The sequence below is a fragment of the Vigna unguiculata genome, chromosome 3 (assembly GCF_037176805.1).
Source record: "Vigna unguiculata cultivar grain cowpea cultivar isolate G323 ecotype 2 chromosome 3, ASM3717680v1, whole genome shotgun sequence".
Classification (NCBI taxonomy): Eukaryota; Viridiplantae; Streptophyta; class Magnoliopsida; order Fabales; family Fabaceae; genus Vigna; species Vigna unguiculata.
The window spans coordinates 17,666,833-17,684,591 of record NC_140794.1 but is presented as its reverse complement, the minus strand read 5'-3'; the positions used below and the strand labels follow the sequence as shown (position 1 = coordinate 17,684,591).

The 17,759-nt window shown below is 29.3% G+C and overlaps 2 protein-coding genes across 2 annotated transcripts; one reads left to right on the top strand and one right to left on the bottom strand.

Annotated features, from left to right (window-relative positions):
* The first annotated feature begins 6,577 nt into the window (after nucleotides 1-6,577).
* On the top strand, nucleotides 6,578-7,791 carry LOC114178893 (Cytochrome b561/ferric reductase transmembrane protein family). Its single transcript, XM_028065036.2, has 4 exons — nucleotides 6,578-6,795; nucleotides 6,888-6,936; nucleotides 7,046-7,245; nucleotides 7,398-7,791. The coding sequence occupies exons 1-4, from the start codon at nucleotides 6,664-6,666 to the stop codon at nucleotides 7,653-7,655; spliced, it is 639 nt and encodes a 212-aa protein (XP_027920837.1). The 5' UTR covers nucleotides 6,578-6,663; the 3' UTR covers nucleotides 7,656-7,791.
* Nucleotides 7,792-14,338: 6,547 nt separating this feature from the next.
* On the bottom strand, nucleotides 14,339-15,964 carry LOC146887539 (uncharacterized). Its single transcript, XM_085670271.1, has 3 exons — nucleotides 15,510-15,964; nucleotides 15,293-15,426; nucleotides 14,339-15,192 (listed from the first exon to the last, which is right to left on the bottom strand). Exons 1-3 carry the CDS (start codon nucleotides 15,962-15,964, stop codon nucleotides 14,339-14,341), a joined length of 1,443 nt encoding a protein of 480 aa, XP_085526397.1.
* Nucleotides 15,965-17,759: the final 1,795 nt, after the last annotated feature.

The window sequence follows — 17,759 nt, the reverse complement described above, 5'->3', positions numbered from 1 at the left end:
CGCTTCATATATTTGAAAAAGAACACGGTAAGAACACGGTAATTAACCCATAAGAACACGGTCTAAATCCACTCAAATCAATTCACTCCTTCTCTTTTTCCTCAAATCATTTCTCCTTACAAAATATACCCGTAATATATATATATATATATATATATATATATATATATATTATTTAAAATTATCAAAATAAAATAAATATAATTTCATAATTATAATTTTTTTATATCACATCAAAGGACACGGTTGCTGAATTATAATTACATTGTAAGGTTAATTGTTACGGAAATTGAAGACACATTGATGTTGTTGACTTATTAATAGTGGTATGTACCTCCCTGAAATATTCTGTGCAGTCTCTCATTGATGACACATTTGGACCGTTAGAAAAAGAAAACAAAAGTAAAAGTAAAAGAAGACAAATTTAGTAATGGTATTATCTTTTCATAAAAGAAATTATAATATTTTAGAAGCAATTTTATTTGACTTTAAAAAAAATTATTAGAATAAATTTCATTAATTTCTTTGTATTTTCTGAAATTATACGACACTTTTGTTTTTCTAATATTTACTGTAATTTCTTTGTGAGTACATGATGTAATGATTGAGAGGCTACTTAATATATAAAAAGCATATTAACATATAAACATTGTTAACATAAAATTATAAAAATAAATATTGGAAAAAGATTGATGAATTCTTAAGATATTAATGTAATTCATTCATAAAATACTACAAACGACAATGTTTTAAATATTTAATATAACTATAAAATAGTTTTTATAAAACTCTGGGGTCTACAATATCTAATTCTAGTGTCGTTTAAAATAGTTTTTATCTTAAAAATAAATCATTACTTTAAATTTAAGTTATCGAAACTAAATACGTGTTATTGTAATTATAAAGAGAAAATAATTTTGGAAAAGTAGGTTAAGGACATGCTCACATGAGTGGATAAGTTTGACGGATATGGAATATAGGAGTTTGAGTGGATATGAGAGAAAATAATATATATTTTTTAAGGTATTTAAAAGTAATTGTGAGTAAAATTGGAAAAAAAGTTTATGAGAATTTGTAACTGATTTAATTAATATGATAAATTAAAAAAATTGTTTCAATAGACGTAAAAGATAGATTGTCATATTGTCTTTTATCTAATAAGTAATATAAATTAGTATTTTAATGAATTACAATTATTTTATTTTTTACTACTAAAATTGAGAGAAATAAATTATAAAAATTAATAAAATAATATATTTTTTCATAATACATTGTAATATGGGATCATATTTTCTACATACAAGGTATTTAATCCATCTCTCTAACTTCAACTAGATCCATTCCAACTAATATGGGATCGATCTTCTACCAAGTAGAATGTTGGAGTCTTCAACAACCATGGATTGATCCTCTACATGTATGTGAATAAAGCACCATTTGGAATAAAATGTCTTTCTTCCACTAATCCTCTTAAATATGTTTGTATTATACTTGAATGTGACATTAATTGTCCTGTGACGGAAGGGAAAGATTGTTGCGGATTGCAAATTATCCCGTGGCGGAAGTTAAGTGGGACAAGTCATAATCCAAATAGGATTCTTAGTAGGAGAGGAGAGATTGTTGCATCTAGCATCAATTATTCCGTGATGGAAACCAAGTGAGCCGAGCCATAATCGAATCGTGGTGCTTAAATTTTTACACTCTTAAATAAAAAGAATTGCATCCCCACTAAAACCTATTACTTCTATCCTGATAATAAACACTCGATCCAATATATACAAGATTGCAAAAATAATATGTCCCGTTAATCATAGTTTTCACTCACCCTTCATTAATATAAACGAATGTAAAAATCAGCTTGTAATTCATCTTATGTTTCCTTTGAAACAAAAAATGAATCCAAGCGAAGAGAGCGTAAAGGAAGAGTGACGGAGGAGATTAGTTGAGAGGAAGTTGCAGGAGCGTTTTTTAAGGACACGTGAGGAAGAGGGTAATAATATAATAGCAATGATGTGAAGGGGTTATATTTGTGATTGTAGCAGATAGTGTATGTAGAAGAAGCAGAACAAAAAGTCCCAAACAGACAAAAAACAAGAAAGGATCTTAAGGGCATGTTTGGCTGAGGGCCCAACACTGTCTTGTCAACACGTGTCACACCACTTCATGCATATCCGCCACGTCATCTCACACTCTAAGCTCACTCTCCTTCTTTCCTCTCGCATATCGCGGCATCCACGGACCCATCTTATTCTTTTTCCAGGTATTATTGCTTTTCTATTTACTCAATCTATTATAATAATAATAATTATTATTTCTATTATTATTATTATTATTACTATTATTATTCCCATCCACACACGTAAATAATACATAAAAACCAAGAAGTTTATCCATTTCATTTGTGGCTACAGCTCACACCCCCCACACCGGAATTTAAAATCAAATCTTGTAATTATATGGACCCAAAATTTAATATTTTTTTAATAGCTGACTTACGTTTCTCAAACTATATATTTATCACACATTTCACTCATTTCTTACTTTCTTCCTTCTTTTCGGATTTTATATTAGCTACAAAGTACCCAACATTCCTTACTATTCACTTTTTTATACTTTTATAGAAGCCAAATCAAGTAATTACTATTGTACAGTATGCTTCAAAAATACTTTTTCATACTACTTTTTTTAGTTATTTCTAGAAATGTCAATACTATTAATCTAACGAATATGTTCAAGATATGTTAATTAAAGTGTTTAAACTTTTCTTATCGCTTCCATCAATCACATACAAATCTAAATACACCAACAACTATCCATCTTTATATATATAAAATAAAACCTTTTAAATCCACTCAGAAAGTAGAAGAAAAATAATTAAGACCTCGATAAATAGCAAATGATATACTAACCCAACTTAAGAACTGATCAATCAACAATAATTTCTAACCTTCATTTATAAAACAATTTCAAAGCAAGTCATCTCTTGAATTTGGAACGATCTATATGAGTTCAAAGAAGTATTTGGAACTAAAAGCTTTTCCTAAGATGAATGAGGAAGCTCTTGTCCATGGCTATGAAACACATGGAACAAAGGTAAAATTGAAAAATAAAAAATAAAAATGGGTAAAGAAAGAAGAATGGAGAAATCACCATCTTACTTGAACCAAGGATAACTATAATATTATTGAATCAACATCTAAAGAATTTATGCAAGATAAGAACCTAACAAAGAGTATGATTCTCAAGACATAAACTCTCATAAAACTTTAATTTCATTCAAATTCAATTGTGTTCTATACATTACAAAAACCCTATAGACTTAGAAAGCATGCTTAAGAAGTTTCTAATATATGAGTAAAAGAAACAAAGTGAACTAATTGAGATAAGCCTTTAATGATTGAAAATGAAGCTTATAATGGAGAAGAAAAGTTGCAACTTCTTCATTAATAAAATAGTTAATGTCATGCACTAGTATTTAAAATTAGTTTTTATATCTTTTTACTCTATTTATAAAAAAAAAACTAGATAATATTTTTTTTATAAAATATTCTCAATATATTTAACACAAAATTTATCTGTGTTTAGAAAAGATGTTGTGTTTCTAATCTTTTGTCTAAATTCTCAATTGTTTTCATTTAATGTCTTCTAGGCCCTTTGCATTTTATTTTCTCTTTTTATCATATTTACGATAAGGACATTTTAGGTCACTCTCCTCCTTTCTGACCTTCAAAATCTATTTGGAAAATTTCTTTTTCTTTTCGGCCTTATCAATTATAAAACTTAAGTAAATATCTATTTTTTGGTATTGGTATAAATGTTGAAAGATCTAAATTGATTTATCTTTCCCTTGATTTGAACACTAATTTGGTTGGGTAAATTAAAAGCATAAGAAGTACATGTTTATAACATCGTCTATTGTAAGGAAACATGCATGAATAAAATAAATGGTCCATGTGCATCTTAGATAACTGCGAATTATAAAAATATATTATTGCATCCTACTTTCCCAACAATCATATCTTGTATTCACATGATTAGATCTTATTATTTGTATCATGTAAAGCTTATTGCTTATTACGTTAATTTGTTTGTTTTGAATCCTTTTGATGCATATATTGCTGTTATTTATGTAACCGAACATGCTCCCCGATAGCTTTGTTGCCAAAGAAGCACTATAAAATATTGTCGTACAAATCATTGAATTATTTCTTAGGTCATGTTAAAAAAAAAAAAAAAACTAGTTTTTGAAGCTGAAGAAGTGAATTGTAATTGAAAGCTAGCTGAGTGTTGAAAGTAATTAAGTTAATTTTAAGCATTTAATGAAATTATCGAAGTAACTAATAAGTGTATAAGACAATTACTAAAAGAGAAAAAGGTGATGATACATGGACACCCTTATTTGTATTCTACACCCGTAAAACATTAATAAAACTCTGTTTTTATTTTAAAATATAAAATAGTTAAAAATAATTAAATACAAAAAATAAAAGTATTAGCTTTAATTAGGTGTCAAATATGTCCATCTTTTTATAAACTTTTAGTAGTTCAAAGTTAATTATAATATTACAATAAACATATGTTATATAATAAGTTTGTCACATAGTAAGTTTTTATTTATTTTTTTATAATTTTTTTTTACGACTTTGTCATCAATTTTGATGGAATTAGTTGTTTTTTTTTAACTTAGTTAAACTCATACTAATATGTTTGGATATTTTGTTTTACGTTCTTAAATTTTGAGTATTTTTGTTGAGTTAGTCTTTGATTGAAATTGGAGGGAAGTGAATTAAGGATAAAACCGAAGTATCCTAAAGTCCATCTAACCCTATCTAGACTATTGCTTACTGCACGCCCTCAAATTTCAAGCTGCACCCCCATGAAATATATGAAATGTCAAAAGTGAGCTTATGGATATTTTAATCTAAACCTGCCTTCGTCTTCTTCTCCAACTCACCCACTGTCACATTTGCGATGCAGGATGCCATTCATGCACTCACCATGGAGGTTGCCACAACACTATTACAAACTAAATGAAAGGATAAGCTAGAGTTTACCTTAATTGCGTGCATACACTAAAAATGCATGATAAATTAACTTTTTTTTTTTATTAAAGTATATTTACTAATTCCTTTTAATGCATCACCAGTATTAATTTAATAATAAAAATATTACTTTTTAATAGCTGCTTCGGGAAAATTCTTTACTTCGGTGAAAATTAGAAATACTTCCTTCTCAAAATTTTAGACTAATTTAATTTTTTATCTTTGAAAATGTGTGTATTTAGTCATTTTAATCAAATTTTATTAAATTTTTTTGACATTTTAAATGTATTTCATGATAATATTTGAGTTGTTTATATCGTTAAACTCATTTTCGTTTTTATGTTTATTTAAAAACGCGTTTAAAAAGTCAAATAAACCTAATAAAATTTGATTAAAATAATTAAATTCACCTATTTATTAAAAATAAAAGATTAAATTGATTTAAAATTAAAAAAAAACTAATTTTAAATTTCAGTAAAAATTAAAGAAAAAAAACATACTTAACCCAAAATTCTTTAACAATCCAGAAGCAAAAACATTCTGATATTAATACATGTCAGTTTGGAAGTTACAAAATTTAATTTCATTTACAGTGTGAAAAGCCTGAGTACTTCAAAAGTGAAAAAGTATCAGTCTACTGTATAGAATACAGGTCCAGAAAGTATTTCATTTTTTTTTTATTTTACTTTACTTTATTTTAGACGTGCCTCGGATCCCAAAATCAGCTCAGTAAAATAGAATTTGCATTCATTATATACAATAATCCCGCTACATCCATAAAGAATGTGGGATCTCCAAAATATTTTAGATGCCCTTTTCTTATATATATTTGAATGGGTTATGAAAAAAAAACAGTTTAAAAAAGAAATATAATTGTTTACTAAAAAGTTAATGTATGATAGAACTTATAATAAATAAATAACTAAAAATATAATTTATATTATAATATAATTAAAATTTTTAATAAATAAATAGTTTTGAACACATAATTCTGTTTTAGTTTTATTAAAAAAATTATATTGTAATACAAGACTTTTTTTCGGTTATTGACTATTTTGAAGATATATGTTTGGCTTTATTCTAAAAAATTTACATTTTCAATTGAATTTTTATTAACTTTTATTTATTTATTTAGTTTTTCATAATATTGAATTGAATATTTATCGTTTAATTATTTTTATTATTCACAAAATCTTGCATCTTTTAATAAAAAGACAAAAATAGGACCTAAAACTAAAACTTAATTAAACTGGTACCAATATATACCCTAAAGGTATCCAATGTTCTAAAAATTCATAGGTATGTAATACTAACTATCCAGATTTCATAACTTTTGTAGTGTGTAACAGAAGAATGTATGAATAAATAGAAGAAAAACAAAATTGTAGCATAAGAATATATACTTTAGAAGCCGCTAGAGTTGGCTTATGCCCAAAGTTTGTTCTTCATTCAAAATTCCAAAACCAAATGATCAAGCAATTCCCTCTTTTCTCAACTTTATGAAAAGGAAACTCTATAAGACTGAACCACAGCAGAACGACACGATGTGAGAACAACCAAAAAATTGTGTTATAAATTTACACCAACTTTCACTCACTCTCTCCTTCCATTATCTCCCAACATGAATTCATACGGTACCACAATTTTCGCACACTTATTTGGCCTTCTCGCTCTCATCCTCTTACTTGTTTGGTTGCTGCATTATCGTGAGGGCATTCAATATGATTCCGACGATCCATATCGCGTTTTCAATGTAACACTTTGTGTGTTTTTGTTCTTTCTTTAACCACAAAATTCACATTCTACTCTAAGTCTTCTTTTTTTTTTTCTTTTTCCATCTTGCAGGTTCATCCTTTCATGATGTTCTTCGGGTTCATTTTCCTTGTTGGTCAAGGTATCTTTCTCCTGCACCATGCCCTAATTTACCATATTTCATTTACTTTCACTACTTAAGGAATCTGTGTTGTTCAATGATCGATTGAGTTGGTGTGAAATTTGAGCAGCAATGCTTGCATATCAAACGGTGCCAGGAACGCATGAAACGCAGAAGATCGTTCACTTGACACTGCATCTGATTGCTATAATTCTCGGGATTGTTGGTTTGTGCGCCGTTTTTAAGTTCCATGATATGATGAACCTGGTAGACGTATACAGCCTCCATTCATGGATTGGCATTGGCACCTTTTGTTTGTTTGGCTTGCAGGTATATATACACCCTCTGTCATATCATATTTGTTATTTAATCTCACATCGTTCGTTTAGTATCGTGAAATGGTTCTCAACTTTTTCTTAACCAAGAAGAAAATTGTTAGCAAAATTTGATAATTGTGATATGTGATGACTTTGTGGGTGAAGTGGCTTTTGGGGTTGGGGTTCATGCTTCAAGGATCTGCACAATCAAGGGCTGCGATGGCTCCATGGCACGTAGCAGGTGGCAGAGCACTGTTTTTCATGGCAATTTGTGCTGCACTAACAGGGTTGATGGATAAGTACACTTCTATGAAATTAATGGCACACCAGAGAGAATCTCATTTGATCAACTTCACTGGTCTAGCAATTCTCTTGTTTGGAGTTTTTGTCGATATGGCTGTGGGTTTGGCTCGTTTTCCCTGAATTGCTTTGTTTCATTCACCATTTCTATTTTTGATTTTGTAATTCTGTTCTTCGATCTCTGCAAATGGCTTGTGTAATTTCTCTTGACGTGATTCTTGTGGAATATAATTTTACCGATTGAGGTGGTTTGGTTTCATGCTAAAATAGTATAGTGTTATGAATTGGTATAGCAGACAACATATTTCAAACAATGTTTTGTCTCAACATATTGGGTATACCTATGCGTTCTTAAAGAAGATGTCTGCAGTTAATCCATTTTCTTCTTAGTCACACTTTATATAATACAATGAAATAAGGACAAATATTTATTAAGTGATATTTGAAGTAAGTTTTAATCAATAATAAAATAATAAATACTCTATTGAAATCAGTGTGTCTCATACATACTCTAATAAATACTCTATTGACAAAAAAAATTAATTATTTATTATCACAAAAAATATTATTAAAAAACTATTGACCAATACAGGGACCAAACTAAACCATACATACAAAATACAAAAAATTCCTTCAACATAAACTAAAAACATATGTAGTTTATACCATTATGAAAAGAGCAGTGATACACGTACAACTTCATTTTATTTATAACTATACTAATTTGTTTTTTACTTTCTATCTTTCTCTTCTTATCACATCATATAACCTATAAACCTATCATTTTTACTCTCTCTCTCTCTCTCTCGGTGTATGTATATTAAGTATTGATGCACCTTTTGGTGTTCATGAATCAATTATAATAAATTTTAGGCTTAAATAGCAGTATGTTATTAGTTTTCGTTTGATTTTTTCAATGTGGTTCAATTTGGTCTTAATATTGGTAAAACTTTTTCAATTTGATCCTTTTCGCTAACACAGTTAAAATAGTTAACGGATGTGAAGAGTAACTGTCACGTGTCATTTTATGATTTTTTTGATTTTTCTTAATTTTTTTAAATTTTTTTTAATTTAAAAAAAATGTACACGTGTCAAGCCTATATCATGCCACATGTCATTTTTATGATTTTTTATTTTTTTTTAATTTTTAAATTTTTTTAATTAAAAAAATCCATGTGTCAAGCTAATATCATGTCACGTGTCAGAATTAGATTTTTATATTCAATTTGGTCCCAAATACTCGTTATTTGTTTTCAATTTGGTCCTAATTTTTTTTAATTTAATATTTTTGTTCCTCTCCAAAAGACAAAATATAAGTTGTATATAAATGTTATATGGATATTCTTATTAAAATACATATTTTTATTAAATATTTTTAATTTAAAATTAGAGTTATTTTAAAATTAAATATTTTTAACCTCTTAAAATTTTAAATTAATGGTGTTATTGCTTTTTTTCGTTTTAATTTTAAACTAACTCTAATTCTAAATTAAAAATATTTAACAAAAATATGCATTTTAATATATACAAATTAAATTTTGTCTCAATTTGGAGAGGAACAAAAATGTTAAATTTTAAAAAAAAAATAGGACCAAATTGAAAACAATTAACAAATATTAAGACCAAATTGAATATAAAAAACTGACTCTGACACGTGGCATGATATTAGCTTGACACGTGGATTTTTTTAAATTAAAAAAATTAAATTTAAAAAAAAAATTCAAAAAAAATTCAAAAAAATTAAAAAAATTAAAAAATTAAAAAAATTAAAAAAATTAAAAAAATTAAAATTCACAAAAATGACACGTGGCATGATATGGGCTTGACACGTGTACATTTTTTAAAAAATTAAAAAAATTAAAAAAAATTAAAAAGATATCAAAAAATATCACAAAATGACACGTAGCGGTTACTGTTCACATCCGTTAACTATTTTAACGGTATTAGCGAATTGGGCCAAATTGAAAAAAATTTACCAATATTAAGACCAAATTGAAAAAAAAAATCAACAGTAGGACCACATTGAAAAAACCGAATGAAAACTAGGACTAAAGTACTATTTAAGCCTAAATTTTATTTTCTAAATCCAAAGCCTTTATAACTCAAACTCAAAGCAATCCTATGATATAGTATCATACTATTTACAATTTTATCTTTTAATCCTAAAGAAGCCAACTTATCTATATTTTGATTTCTCTTCCTAAATATATGAGAACACTTAAATTACAATTTTTTTACATATCTCTTCATCTCCCTCTAAGAGAGTAAAGAACAATTTGAGAAACATCACAAAACTTACATAAGAGTACATAATCACTTTCCAACCAATCATGTCTACAACCAAATGTTCAATAGAAAAAATAACACTCATAATTTCATCACGTAAAGAATTTGGAAACTCTGAGTCCTTTGCACAACAACTTTGAGTCCTTCACCACAATACTAAGAGGAGAGGAAATACTTATGAAGCCCGGATACGGACACGGACACAGACACGGATACAGAGATACGGCTAAATTGAAAAACATAGGACACATGACACGATATGCATATGCATATTAGTTTCAAACTTTTAACTAACAAATTGTCAACTAACACAAAAATAACTCTAATTTATCAATCTAATATCCAAAAAAGTGAAAAGTAATGATCATATAATACTTTTTCCTTATTTTTATAATCATAATAGAAACTTATGTGATAAATTTACAAATTTATAGATTTTTTTGAAAAATCATTAAATTTGTGGTTATTAATATTGTGTTGGAGTTATGTCAAAATCATGTTAAAGACAAAAAATATCTTTTAAATTGAATATTTCATTAATACATGTGGTATGAATGTCAGTGTCCGATACATGTCAGACACGAGACGCACAATTGATTAGACGTGTACGGGCTTCATAGAGAAATACCCCCAACAACACCCATCTCCCATTTGAAGCATACAGGTTTCACACAAGGACGTAGTAAGAAGCTTCACGAGGGTACAACTCCAATATTCTCGTAATAACCACTTCCCCCCATCTCAAACCCATAATGAAGCCAACAACCATGGAGAAAAGCTCTGAACACACTAACACTAGGTTTAACAGACATTTTCTCAATAAGATGAGACGCATCTTCAAGGTTCACAGTGCATGCCAACATGTCAACCATACATGCATAGTGCTTCATGGAAGGAACAAAATTCAACTCCTCATAAGTCAAATTAAATAACCTAGACCATTTTCCAACCGTTCCCGAATGACTACAAGCCGCTGATATAGTTGTAAACATCGTGTCATTTGGCTCAATCTCTTATGAGAGATCTGGGGTTTGAAGGTCGCAATAAATGAATGAAAACAGAACGAAGAAACACAATTGAATGAATTTAAATAGATAAATTACACCATCCAGAATGTACCATTGATTCAAATATATTTGGGATTGTGTAATTTAGATATGTGATTTTGGATTTGAAGATATATTTTGAATTATACCATTTAAAATGTATACATTTTTAAAATGTATTTCAGATTATGCAGTTTATAACGTGTTTCAAAATATTTTATTAAGAATAAAATGGTCATTTCACCAAATTATCTATCTATATTGAGGTACAAAAAGAAAACATGGGTGCAGAAAGAAATTACCCGATCATAAGACAATTTCTTTGAATACCTTCACAACTCCAGTAGAGGAATAAGGGAAAAGGGTAAGGAAATTGTTATCATTTCGCACAAGCACCAATAACGAAATAACATCGCTAGGTCGATTACTCAATCTGAGGTATTGTCCCCTTTATAATTTGGAACAATTTTGTCTTCAAAAAGTAACTTGACCAATGGAAAGAGAGTGAGATTATTGGGTTTAATGGAATACCGTCCAATCTAGAATTATATATCAATATCTCAAATTCTATAATTTAAAATATATTTTTACATTTACAAATATATTTTTAATTATATAATCAAAAATATGTTTTTAGTTTATGTAATTTAAGAATGCATTCTAAACTGTTTAATTAAAATAATTTGTATTGTATAGTTTCAAATAAATTTTAATAAAATTATGTAATTCATAAATTTAAAATATATTTATAGATTTAAAAAGTGTATTTTAAATTATACCATCTCTAATAGAATTATGAATTATCCAATTTAAACGATATTATTAAATTTCAAAAATTATGTTAAACTGTACAAATTAAAATATATTTATAAATTGCATAATTTAAAAATTTAATAATAGATAATTTAGACTTTTTTTAATATCTGATAAAAGAAAGTATGCAGAAAGCAATGAGGTGAAGGAAACAAAAGAGCTCATAATGTTGTGGCTCCCATTCAATTCTGTTGTGGCTTTTGCTTTCTGCACCCCAATTATTTCTTTGCGCAGCTCCCAAAATTTTTTATTTTATTTTCAAATTATATTTCTGGATACCTTCTGGAATAAGTTTTCTAAAAATCTTTGAAATAAGATTAAATTTTAGAATAGGATTTCTTGAACGTATGAAATGTACTCTGAAACAAGCTTTATAGACTTTTCAAAACAAGCTTTTTGAACATATATAATACAGTTTAAAACAAGCTTTTCTGCATTTTGAAAAATCTTTCCGGAATGAGCTTTTCTGCATTCTCTCTTCTATTTCTTTCTTTATAGCGTTTTTTCTCTTTTCTTCTTAATCTGCAGTTGCAACAATGATGAAAGTGATAACGATGATAACAACAATTATATGATTTAGTGAGGAAGAATGTTTTAGTATTCTTTTTTTTAGTATGGGAGTGCTTTTAGGAATTCTGGGTATGCAGGAAGCAATAACTTCCAATAATTTCCTATCACAAATCAAAAAAAGAAACGTTGTTTAGTAATGTTTGACATTGGGCGTAACGACATCCAGTGTCTTATATATATATATAATTTTTATTTTTTTTTATTATAAATGTCGACATCCTTAATAAGCGGATTTGTAATGAAAAAAAATAAATTTAACGAGATCAAACATCAGATGTTAATATTTTTAGATGAAAAAAGAATACATAATACCGGATATTCACATTTGTTGTTAAAAAACTTGGGAATGTATTAGTTAGAGACAGTAAAAGTATAGTTACTTTTAACTTAGAGGTAAAGTGAAAATCTAAAATTTTTGTGAGATACAGGAAAATTGTTTGGAGGAGAAGCTCCCATTTAATTCATATTACAACTCCCAATGGACTCAAATCTAAACAATCCTTTATAGTAAGGGAGTTCTTCCTGTACTCTTTCTTCTTGCACCCCGCGTAAGTTATATTTCCATTTTACTCTTTATTAAAAAATTATCAAAAGTTCGAAAATCCTAATTTGACATTATCTTTTTCCTTCCTTGCATCGCGGATTCCCCTTCACACTTGATGAATTCAATTCAAGGAGTGCAAGAATAAAGGAAGAAAAAAGTATCATGCGAGACCCAAATTGAACCTCAATGAAGAGGTTAAATTTTCGGTCGAAGAAAGGTCAACAATGCAAGGAAAACATGTTTAAAAGAGCCATAAAAAGCATGTGCAAGTATGGAATGCAACTGCATATTTTCGCCAACTTCTAAAGATACCATTGAATTTCTTTTTGAATTTTGAATTTTCAAATCTCTCCATTTTTTGCTTTCAATTGTCAACCTACTCTTACTATGTTTTAGAAGTCACATTTACATGTTATTAGAGGTGAACTTAGATTAAATTTAGGTTAACAAATTTGTTTGCTAGGAAAAGCTTATAAAGAACCATAATCACCTTTTGCAAATAATTTTGGATACAAATAACAATTCTACATAGAAATTATCATGAAAATGAAGTTTTTTTCATCTTGTTCTTCAATTATCTTATAATTCTATTTCTATCTCATCTTCTTATTTTCTATCCACCATTTTCTCTATATTAAGCCATTCTTTAATTCACTTACAAGGTTATATGTTTATCTTGAATATAAATGTTCACACCAGATTTTTTTTTTTTCAAAAAGCACCGTTCACTACTTTTTTTACTTAAATAATATACTCTACTTTAAATTTACATGGATAGCACAATTTTTATTTTAGTTGGGAATTAGGTTCTCTGCGAGCCGAATTCCATCCTGCGATGTTTTATTTTATTTTTTCTATTTCAAGTTAGAATTCGTTTCCCAGGGACCCGAATTCTGAACTTGGTTTTTTATTTTTTTTTTCCGTCTTTTTTTAAATAAATTAGAATTAATGTTTTTTAAATTTTTTAATAAAATAGATATAAGATTTATTTTTTATTTTCTTTTTGTAAAAAATGTTACATTAAAGGTTAAATATATATTTAAAAAAAATAGATCTAGTATTGTGTTTTTAGTTATTTTAGGTATTATTTGAAAGAAAAAAATAATAAATAATATTTTTTTCTTTTTGAATTTGTTGATTTAAAAATAGATTTTGTTCTATGTAGTAAGTTATTTTATGTGCAATTTGAAAATATAATAGTCAATTTAATTTAATTTTTTTTATAATTTGTGTAATATTAATTATTTTTAATAGATGCTTATAAATATTGAAATTAAAATTATCTTTTAATTTTTTATAATTTTAAAAAATGTATATTATAAACTTTGAAATTTTGTAAAAAATACTTTAAAAATGATGGAAATAACTAAAATAATTTAAAAGCATTTCATTATTGTATTTTAAATAATTTTGTTATTTGTTTTTGGTTTATGTAAAATAAGTAATAATAATAGATAATAAAAAAAGATGTACCATTGAATTGAATCAAGTACAAAATTATTGAATATAATTAAAAGTACAACATAAACTAAGTGATTTGATGTGGATCATCTAAGTGTAGGGTTATTAGGACAATGATTTCTTGCGTATCCTTCAGTTCTATAATAGGAACACTTTTTTGATTGTCTTCCTTCCTTAATGTTCATCTCAGTCCTAATTCTACTTGATTTAGGACGACCCCTCTCGTTCCTTTTTGTGGCAGGATGAGGCCAAACCTGTAAGACCCGAGATGGGATGTTACAAAACATGTGCCCTTGGTATGGTGGCCAATATTCTTCATGTCTTAACTCGCCAAATAAATTGTCATATACTTTCATGATGACATCCAGCCTATAATGGGGACTTATGTAGATGCTGAAGTCGTGATGTGCATGCTTGCAAGCTACAATAACATGTGAACATGGTAGATGTATTTTTTTAAACTTTCCACAATCGCACCACCTTTCATCTAATCTGACTACAAATTTTCTTGCAGGACGTACTTCTCTGGGATTGACCATCTCTTCCACTCTGAATCTTGTGATATTTCTATCAAATTCAACGACGTGGTGCGTGTTTGACTTGGAGTCTGCGTCTTGTAGGAAGTTGGTCGCATATTTAGAGTACACATGACCAGCACTAACCATTGCATTTATTTGCCTACCTCTTTTTGTGAAGTATGTATTGCACCTGGTGTATGTAGCCAATACTATGGATGAAATTGGCAAATTCCTTGTCTTCTTTAAGACAAAATTTATTACTTCAGCCAGATTCGTTGTTACGTGACCCCACCTTCTTCCTTGATCATATGCAAGACACCACTGCTCCCTTGGAATTTGGTCTACCCAAGCTGCTGCTTCTGGGTTGTCTTCTCTAATGATGTTGTAGTAGTAGTTATAGCGTGACTCCGTCAATGCGTACGCTACAAATATAATTATAAGAAGAATTTATTTTCTAATAATGGGTGTGAAAAATTAACAGCCAAAAAAATGAAAAAGACAAATTTACATGTAATAACTTACCCATGTTGATGAGGTCCTTTTTCAGAGTTGTATTTTTGAATCTTTTTGTAAAATTTTGTGCAATGTGTCGAATACAAAACACTTGCACGCAGTTCCCTTTAGTCCAGTCACTACTGGGTCTGTTGAATGTTGCACTGATTGAATTGTGACGGTCTGAAATTAAGCATAAATTTTGTTGAGGCGTAACGTGTGTCCTTAGGTTTTTAAGGAAAAAAACCAAACTTCGGCAATTTCACCCTTTATTATAGCAAATGTAATGGGGAAAATGTTATTTCTCTTATCTTGTGCAACAACTACTAGAAGGGTGCCCCTATACCTTCCGTAAAGGAAGGTTTCATCCACTTGCACTATTGGTTTGCAAAATGGGAAGCCATCAATGCATGGTTTGAATGTCCAGAACACTCTTCGAAAGTGTTGTTGGTTTTCTAGGACCTCCTCCCCATTTGTAATTGGACTAGTTTTCAACTTGTATGCAAACTCAGACAAATAAGTTTGCATGGCTTGTAGTAGGCACGACAATCGGTTGTAAGACTGTTCCCAATTTTCGTACACATCTTCAATTGCCTGCTGTGTCGCCAACCATGCCTTTCTGTAGGTTGTGTTATATCCCATAGAGGTCTGAATGGAAGAAATTATTGTTGCAATTGATGTGGATGAGTCTGACTCCACCATTTGTCTTACATGTTGGGATATTATTCTTGAGCCTAGGTGCCTGTGGTTTTGTGTGTAAAATTGTTCTAAATGAATGACTAACATTTTCAATTATTGTTGTAGTTTATTTGGGTTCCTTATGAGGGTTTGGGCTCTATTATTGATGTTGAAGCATATCGGGACCAAGCAATATGGACGTCATGCACAACTTTAATTTGTTTTGCCATTGTGGAGTGGCACCAGTCAGATAGGGTGAAGTTAAAATTTTGGCTATTACAAGAGATCCCTGAAGAACCCAACAACCTTGATCATCTACATAAATTAGACATGAGGGGGAGACAAGATGAGAATTGGGTTACTAGACATGCGCAATGGATAGAGGTTTGGAATAACCGGCATGACCTAACGTTGAATGGATTACCGATGCTTGGGCCACTTCAACACACAATGGAGTACATGTCATGATACATTTCAAACTCATTTTTGTATTTGTCAGTTCCACAAATGTTAAATGATCCTAGAATGCATCGTGCATCGACATCAGCAAATGTCCCTCCACCACGACAAACTAGGCATGACTTCAACACTCCACCTCCACCACCAGGTATGGAGGGAACAAGGAATTCAATTTCTTCAAACTCGGAACTAGGCATACAAAGTATGTTTGCAACTTATGATGAAACACCACCTTCTGCACAACCCTGGTTGCGTACATATCCCCAAAGTCCAAATTTCTTAGAAGGATTGGATCAACCTCAACAAGACTCAGTTTACTACGTCCACAATCCATATACATAAGCACCATCATCTACTGCACATGATGATCATCAACCTGAGGAGGAACACGAACTACAACCTTCATACGTAGAAGAACCTATACCTGAAGTGCGTAAGAGGAACCCCACCAGAAATAGGCGTTGACCACGGTGTGGAATTAGACACCACTACGGTGATTAAAAGGACAAAGATGTAGTTTAATATTTTATTACATATGAAATAGGTCGTGTTTATGTGTTTGTAAGAGTTTACCGTGTTTAACAAAATTTCGAAGATCAGCAATGAAAAAACTTAATCATTCCAAATGCTTCATTGCTAAATAGCGAACAACAATTTCTTTAGATAAACTCAATAAGTTCAATGATCTTAAAGAACAATGTTAAAACATACAAAAAAAAAACTAAATAGGTACAAAGTTGTCACACTTCTCAACTTTCATGAAGTTAACATAAAAAGATATTATCGCCGTAGGGACCATCATTGAGTGCCATTGAATGGCATGTTGAAGATCTTCGTCATTCCTTACAAAAAGGAAGTCATCGAGGCCTTCCACAACAAATTCAAGAGGGAAATGGTATCACATATAGCTTATGATGATGCGCATATGGTTAAGAGTAACCTTATTTGGAAGTCTACTTAAGGAGAACCTTCCATCTTCAAAATCAATAGCAACATTAAAGGAATTATATGCATTCAACTCCTCAAATAAAACCATTTTTACTTGTTATACTAGAGCACTCCACAACTTTCAAACTAAGGAACCACAACCTTAAATAGAACTGATTATCTTCACCTGGATAGCGTGCCAAGAAAGATATTTACTCTCACCACTGTAAAAGCTGGCACATCTTTGAAATAAAGGGCCTCAATTGCACCTTCTAATTATGACAATACTTATCAACTTTATTGGGAGGTGCCAAAGCTAATTTATTATATTACTCTTCTAAAAGGCAATAGATACTTCAATTGGGATAACGTGTCAATTCAGAAATTTACTCTCACCACTGTAAAAGTTGCCGCATCTTTGAAATAAATGGCC